This window comes from Python bivittatus, unplaced genomic scaffold, assembly GCF_059951505.1.
Source record: "Python bivittatus isolate LINGU-HERP-01145 unplaced genomic scaffold, Pbiv_v1 ctg000330_np1212, whole genome shotgun sequence".
Lineage (NCBI taxonomy): Eukaryota > Metazoa > Chordata > Lepidosauria > Squamata > Pythonidae > Python > Python bivittatus.
Window position 1 is genome coordinate 45,990,001 of NW_028277058.1, and position 8,553 is coordinate 45,998,553.

Consider the following 8,553-nt stretch of genomic DNA (forward strand, 5'->3'; position numbering starts at 1 on the left):
TAGCATTCAAGGATTTGTTTTCAGGGACCAGTGTTGATTTAAAACAGGTCTTCCCACTTGGGATCCACCAAACCAAACTCCACTGGGGCTTTATATATGAAGTCCCATCAGACCACTTGCCAGGACAGCAGGACTGTCAAAGGAGCCATGCTAAATATTGTGTATTTTCAATATTTACTTTAAAAAGTGAATTCAGTGGATTCATAGTAAAAAAAAAAAAGTAAGTAAATAAATCCTCATACTCAACATGTTGCTCAGTGTTTTTTGGTTCCCATTTTCCATTGCTGAGAATTTCTCTCTTTCTTTTTCTGCCTTACCATTATAGGGTAAGACACCTCGAGACAGGGCCCAGCAGGCTGGGGATCCAGATTTAGCCTCCTACTTGGAGAGTCATCAGAATTACCCAGTAGTGCCCCATGAGGATCTAGAGACTGCCGTGTGATCTCTGTGGTGCACAAGAGAAAACTCGAGGAAGTGACAAAGCTGCACCTGAGGTACTCTTGAGGTGTCATGTGAGGAAGAAGCAAATGGAACCACCAGTCTCTCGCTCTCGTACAAACTCTGAGAAGAAGCCACATGTTTCTAAGGGCTACGGAGACTTGCCACGGAACTCTTGTGTTCCCACATGTCAGCTTGTAGGGATAAAGGAGGAGACTCAAAGGTCTGGGGAATCCCTAGGCCAAGGAAATGTATTCTCACTGCTCTCCCCAAGTAGCATGAATGTCTCCCGTGTTCCTCTTGTAGAATCTGTTTGAATAAACAACAGCAACAAAAAGTGTGGGGGAAGAAACAAAATAACATGAATATTCATAATCCAACCAAACATTTCTGTTCCCTCAACTCTTGCCATGAAACTCTTGTGTTTCCTGTTCTCTATTTCCTTCACTTTCATGCTCTATATTCCTCCTTCAGATGCTATGTTGCACATCAGTAAACCAGCGTCTGTCTATTTGTGCTAAATTTTCATCATTCTGGATCAACTCTGTATCAAATCAACTCTGTGAAAAGGGCCCTGAAATGCTCGTTGCAAAACCGGATTTTTAAATAATGAATTCTCACTTCATATTCCCTCCAAGAATGCATTATTACATCATGCTTCTTGTTCTGAACTCATTTCCCCCCACCTTCCTTGACTATACATCAAGCCTGTCACAGAATCAATCACACAGAAGGAGAGTTATTTTATTATGTTTATAAATACAAATGGTGATGTGTGAATATAGGCCACAGAGAAACAGATCAGGTGGTAGGGAAGTGATAAATGTCTCTCAGAATATATGTGAGTTTTACTCAAATTCCAGAGTGAAACATACATAGATTTGTTTCAGACTTTAGGTTTGGTGATAACCTATGAGTGTCCCAAATTCTCAGAATAAACTGCGCACCTTAGAGTCACTTTCATGACCATTCTAGTGAGATATCTTGGTTCCCTCTTTATTGACGTCCTGATCACAACTACCTACAGTAGGCTGACTATTTTCAGTCTGGCATTGACAAACTTTGGTACTAAAAAATGATGTCAAGCTGCCAGAAATCAAGGGAAATATATCCATAACATTTCTGCTTGTTTAATTACCTTAATGTGTAGCTCTTCACCTAAAAGGTGAAGTTGGCTAAGTTTCCTTCAAATTAAGCTTGACTTAAGACTCAATGAACACAACCATGTAATTTTCTTGGCAACAGTAAACAAGTGGTTTGTCATTGTCATCCTTTTGGAATATTTTTTCAATTTCCTTGTCTAGACTATAGCCTGGTACTTTCTGGAATTGTCCCATCCAAGTCCTGAACAAGGCTTGGCCCTGTTTCACTTCCAAACTCAGAAAATATTAACCAGGTGCTGTCACACGTTGAGATTTACCTTGAGTACAAGAATCTAAACAGAAACTACGAGCTGACAGAAAATCAAAATACATCAAATACTAAGCATATACATTCTAAGCTCCTCTAGCACAGCCTTCCCCATGTGTCTTAATATCCTGGGAGGTATAGCTCCACATATATGGAGGGTATCATTTTAAGAATATTGTTCATAAATTTGCTTAGGATTGTAGCTTGAATACTGCCTTTAAGTAGAGTTTCTGGATTGAAGAATGCCTTTGGTCAGCCTTCTCCAGCCTGGTTTCCTCCAGGCCTGTGGGGAGTGCAAATCCCAGAACTCATGGCCAGCATATATCTAATCACAACCGTGCACTACAAAAGGAGCCATCAAGATCTTAGGGTCTAGAACTGGTCCTGATCCTAGTTTAGTAGACTTGGAAGTCATTCTCCAAGGCTTAGTAGACCTATTCCAATACAAAGAAGCATCTGTAGCAAGCTGAGAGTCCATCAAAATAACAAAATGTATGTTATGACATCTTGTTAAAAGCTCTGCCCCTTACATACCTTTCATCCATTGCTCCCCTTGTACCTCCTGTGGTTGCCTATGCCAAACTAGATGAACTTTTACATGGAAAACCTAAGGGCAAACCTGAATGCTTTCTATACTGGGGACGTTAAAAAATACCATGAGCTAGGCGGGCATTGCAAGTCCTGTTACTATGGAAGAATTAGGGTGGAGAATGAGTCTGAAATTTGGTTGTCATAAAGCCAGCTATATAGTGCTGACATGATCCAATGTTGCTAGCATTTGGCTTGCAGCAAATTGTAAGAGAGAATGGATTTGTAAAATTTATCAAGATTGTGAAATCTTTTATGTTGGCAGTGAGGTACTAGTATGCAACTAAATACTAAGGGTTTGTGCAGACTAACATTTTTCCCATCCTGGAATTTTCATTATATAGCTAGAAACATCCATCCATCCATCCATCCATCCATACATACATACATACATACATACATACATACATACATATTTTTTGCAGGCATACAGTCTATATCTGCCTCTTTCTCTTCTTGTCTCCCACCCCAAGTTGTGAATCACCATTAAAGCTTGAAAGGATTCATATTCATATTCAGTCTGCTTTGGAGGAGCTCTGCTATAATTTGAGCAACATCTGATTCTATGTGAATCAGCCTGATTCAGTTTTGGGTTTAGAATTCATCCAAATCTGATTCATATCATACTACATACCAATGTAAGAGCAAGATGGAGGTTAAGCATATAATAAGGAGGATCTCAAACTGCGAGTCACAAATCACTGGTGAGATTGTAAGCAATATGGGCAGGATCACAAACGTTTTTACCTGCACAGACAAAGCAGGGATGCTGTTAAAACCTAGTCTGCTTTGACTCCACAAGGTCACAGTGGGGTTACATAGGGAAGGTGAGCAAAGCCTAGAGCAAAGCTTGTGTAGGCTTGGAGCAAAGCTTGGGGCAAGTTGTGACAGTGGTCCCATTTTGGTTGGCAAGTCTTCTGCTGGCTTGCCTAGGAAAAGCAGAGAGTAAAGCTAGGAGTTTTGAGAAGTGGCTAAACGCAAGGGTCTAGCCATTGGTCCAAACCATTCACCAGTTACTGCAGTGATGATTGGCAGATGATTTCCTGTTGGCAGTGACATCTACCATGAGGTGTCAGTATATTTATAGCCTTTGATGTGTTTGTAAAACCATGCAGGTCAACAAAGTTCACTATTTCTGTCACTTACGTTAAATGTCTAACCTTTCAAAGTGGGAAAAAAATGTTAGATGGTGAGAGAAAAGCTACAGACAACCATCTTACCATTAGTGTTGATAAAAGTAAGTCAAGAAAATATGATGAAGGTTACCCATCTTTTAGTAAGTAGCATATTTATTTCCTGCCCAACTTTATCCCCCAGTGAAATAATTAGCTTTATTTGTTGGGGAGGGAGGTTGCACAAATTCGTTTATCATTTTAGGGAGTCACAGTATTCCAAAATTTGGGAGTCCGTGCAATAATACTTAGCCTGTTTATTTTTCCCAATGCAGTGGTTCAGTAGTAATGTCAGTCTTAGTCTAAGTTCACTCTGCTGCCTTAGTAAAGGCTTTGACATGGAGACACTCCCCCCCGCCTTTTTTGGGGGGGAAGCTTTCTCAGTCATTGTGTGATGTAAACATGGAACCTGGGAGAGAAATTAACACTTAACTGGACCTTTTACTATTCCAGGTGTCCTGAAGCTTTTGCAAAAGCAGTGTGTAAGCAGTTGGCAGGCTATCTATCAGCTGGGAGCTAGAACTGTGAATATATTTATGAAAAAAGAAAGAAAACTCAGAGTATCAGAACTTGTTTCTTTGCCAAGGAGAAGAGACATATTTTTTGTTCTAAACTAATAGAAGTACAAATTAGAGATGGATTCTGAAATAGTATTATAGGACCTGAGTGATATATTTTGTCTTCAGGAGTCTTCCACTTAAGCAAAACAATTTGGAGTTTAGCAGCTTTCCCCCATTGGTGCCCTTCAGATGTACTGGGACTACAATTCCCAGAATTCCAAGTGGCCATCCCAATACAACTAAAGGTGCCAGGCTAGGTAAGACTGGCTGGAATATGGCACTGGATGAACATACAGGATTAGTGAGAAACAAGTAACTGGTTTCTGCCTCCATGGTAAGACAGTTTGACTAGTGATGTCCTACTAAATGGAAATGCAAGAAGACATGGATCTAGCAGAACAAATATCTTGTGGCAAAAATCAGAGCCAGCTGCACCTGACTCATGAAGGATGAGACTCGGTAGATGGGTGTGCAGGTATTGGTGCCAACAGAGAAAAAAATAATAATGGATCAAATGGTACTTTTCAAAGTACATTCTGATAATTCAGTTAAACCTTAAATATCTGCAAACTAAGGACAGTGATGATTTGCAACAGCAGAAATAATAATCTTGGAAAAACAGGTCCAACAAATTTCTTCTCTCTGTTAGAATAGCTGCTATAGGCATTGGCTGTATATGCAGGATAGTGCAATGCCATTTCGGTTGATCTAGTTCTCTGTCGAAAACTTACCTTTCTTCTAGTGAACCTAAGTCCGCATACCTGACCTGATTTCCCTAGGTGTGTGCAGAACACAAACCCTATACTTTGTCAAGGCAGTTCACCTGCTGCTGTTGCTAAATCTAGACAAGTGTTCTGTCTATTCCATTCATTATAAGAAAGTGTGCCCCTTTGCTTAATGGACGTGTTTTGAAGGGGTAATTCTCAAATCATTTTTAAAAAATATTTATTTAAAAATTTAAACCACACAATAGCCAAAACTCTCTCAATAAAACACACTAAAAATACAATCTGAGTAAAAATGTAAACTATACAATCAAAATACAAAATGAAAACACCATATCAGCTAGGGAGCAGCATGGTAGTCATTCAAAAACTAAAACAATATAAGTTAAAATAAAGGCCACTTTAAAAATCCTGGGAAAAAATCTAAGTGAAGCAGCCCTTCAAAAAATTCTGGAAGATGCAGCTGCCTCTGTGCTCTTATGTATTTATTTTAAAAAATCGTGTGGTCACCCAGCTTCAACAGTGAAACTCTGGGTGGTCTACAAAAAACAACCAAAAATAAAACAGCACTCAACAATAACAGTAATAATCACTAGTACTCATAGTGGTTTTATTTATTTATTTGACTTATATAGCTGCCCATCTTGCATATGTGAGTCTGGCCTTACAATAAAATAGATAATAACAAATAAAATACCTATCATTGAATAAAATACATAATATGAACATTTTATCCATGTTATTCTCCAAAAAAGCCCAGGAGGTAGGTGGTTAAACAGTGAACAGTGGAGCTCCATACCTGGACATGGTTAGTGTCCTCATTTCAAGTTAGATACGTTGTTCTTGGGCTGCTCTAAATATTTGGAGGGCTGCTTCTCAAAACACTCCTTCCCAAAGGACTGATGTGGTCTGGAAGGCTCATGCGTGGCTGCTTCAAACCCGTTCCTATGTTGAGTGTGTGCATGAAAGGACAACCATTCTGCAGGACTAAGCAGAAGAGCTGTGCGTGCGCTCACATGTGGAACCATTCAGGGAAAGCCTTTGAAGCAGCTCCAGCAAACTTTCTGGAAGATGCAGCTGCCTCCGTGCTTCACAGAGGGCGTGCCAGAGATATGCACATCTCCACTATAGAAAAAAAGCATGTGGAATTAGTCTGAGATTCCTTGCATACCTGTATTTTCTTCGTGGGTGGAGAGATGTTTGATCTCCCTGCACCCTAAGTGACTTGAAGTGACATGTCCACTTCCTGGGCATACAGGCAGTTTGTATCCTGTAATGCTCATTCACTTCTTAATACTCTGTTTAATGCCTCCTGCCCTTTTCTGGAGCACTGACAAATGATAGCTTTTGCTGTGCTTTTTGTACAACTTTCACTGAGCAGACTCTGGACCAATTCCAAATAACTATTAATAACAAATAGCTATTGGCATTGCACGTACTATGGCCATTCTGACACAGTAAATCTGCCTCCTAGTATGCCTTTTATTATCGAAGGCCAACTTCACAAATGAAATTACAAATATCCAGAAGGTGGCAATTCTGTGTTGGAATTGACACGCGAGCCCTTGTCTTGATCATCAAGTGGAAGGGAAAATACCGAGGGATTGTTGTTGTTGCTTACTCCATGGAGATAAGCCAGAAAACAAAGCCATGAATGACTGTGGCTTTCCAGTGTTATTGTCAGTGTAACGTTATTCCAGTTATATTGCCACCCAGAGATAGACACATCTATACACATAATCACAGATTTATAATTAAAGTAAACGATTATATAGATTTGTGTGTCACGCTCATTCATACACAATAGCATCTTTTTTTCTTTTTCTTTTTAATAATGTGTGATGCTATTAAACAACCACAGGTAATAGGAATAAGTGGAACCTGATTGCGTGAAGGGTTTTAGTGTCTGATGGACAATTTTGGCATGTTTTATAGCTTACACGGTGACTAAAAGGAGACATTACCGAGGTACGTTAATTAATTAATTGTAATTAATTTATACTTAATTAACTAAAATGTGTGCTGTAACATCAAATTGCACATTTTCTTGTTTGTTTTTCACAAAATTGGTGTCATTTGCAAAGTTTTGGAAGTTCACAATAAGACTGTGTAATACGAAACATTTTAAGATACTTCAAATGGGAGACAAAGAATAAGACAGCTATTTCTTTTGGTCATGTAGTTCCCATAATACCTGTTTGTAGCAAACTAATGATGATGTCCACAAAATCCATTGACGTATAACCGCCTTCAGAAAACTATGTCAATCACTGGGTTTTCTCTCTCTTATTCTCACCCTCTATGAGTAAATGCAGTTTGCGGATGGCACTGGATCACATGACAGCCCTGATGACAGGCCCCTATTAATCTTCCCAAATGAGACTGAAACTGCATTAAATGAGAGATGGCTAAAATCTTTGTTTGGGAAAGCCTTGTCATCTGATGCCATTTTTGGTATAGTGATCTTGTGTGGGGCTGGAAACCCACTCAAGTTAATGTAAACAATTTGGATTCAGTTCAATAATATCTTTGCTTTTATTTGTTTTTATAAGGGTGGTGCATTTGAGTAAGAATGCATATGTAAGAGGAACACACTTCCCAAAAATGTAGGATCTAGAGTTTAGCCATCTAAATATTCTGGCCTAATTAGGACCTGATGATGTGAAATATGGCTAATCCTAGATCATGTTTGTTCCATTTTGGTTCCATTGTAACTCTTTAAATGGCTGTTCCAGTCTGCACTATAATTGGGACAACAATATTTCATGTTATCAATAATCACAATAAATGTGATTCTCTTTTGGAAAAAAAGTGTCTGTGTTGTTGCTGCATATTTCTGTTTTAAAGCACTTCTCAAATTCATGCGCAGAACTAGCATGCTTTCAGATGCCAAAATATCAGCAAAATGCTCGCCATTTTTGATTACACCAAAATCTATGTCATACATTATTACTGAAGGTCTTGTACAACCATATAGATCAGTGTTTGTCAACCTTGGTCATTTTAAGAGGTGTGGACTTTAACTCTCAGAATTCCCCAGCCAGAATGCTGGCTGGGGAATTCTGAGAGTTAAAGTCCACACCTCTTAAAATGACCAAGGTTGAGAAACACTGATATCGATCCTTCCCACCAGATTGTTGCCTTTCCATAGGAAGCCATGAGAAAGGAACTCCAGACAGAAAGCAATTATATTCATATTTGAACGCATCCTTAGCTTGACTCTCATAGGGACATGACTCATGGATTGCCAAAAATGAGAGGGGCAGAAATAAAAGGGAATGAATACCTATTCCTCTGACTCTATCCGGTAGTGGTGCTGCCTCCAGAGGTGTCTGCAAGGGTGGGGGAAGTAAATAAAGGCAAGATAGTAGTCCTGACTATGCAATCCAAGCATTGCCCCTTTTAAATCTCCATCCTGGTTGCAACATTCATGAGCTGAGCACCAGCCATAGTCTAAAATCCTAATCAAAGCCATGTTGTTGTCATCATCATTCAGAATAAATACATTATGTCCTCTCCTTAACTGGCTTGGCTTTTGTTTTTTTAACTCCTAGACTAAAAGGAAAAATGGTTCAAAATCAAAGGTGTTCCTCTTTTATTTCCCACATTAATAATTTACTGGTTATATGAATATAGTCTGCATTTTGAGCTTTGAAAGGA

General features: G+C 39.1%; 1 protein-coding gene across 1 annotated transcript in view; it reads left to right on the forward strand.

Moving 5' to 3' along the window:
* Positions 1 to 7,641, forward strand: part of DGKI (diacylglycerol kinase iota) — a 184,540-nt gene extending 176,899 nt beyond the window's left edge. The window contains exon 33 of the mRNA XM_088141517.1: positions 326 to 7,641. Coding sequence (XP_087997643.1) covers positions 326 to 442 — 117 coding nt within the window. The 3' untranslated portion in view covers positions 443 to 7,641. The remainder of the gene's footprint in view (positions 1 to 325) is intronic.
* The last annotated feature ends 912 nt before the right edge of the window (positions 7,642 to 8,553 follow it).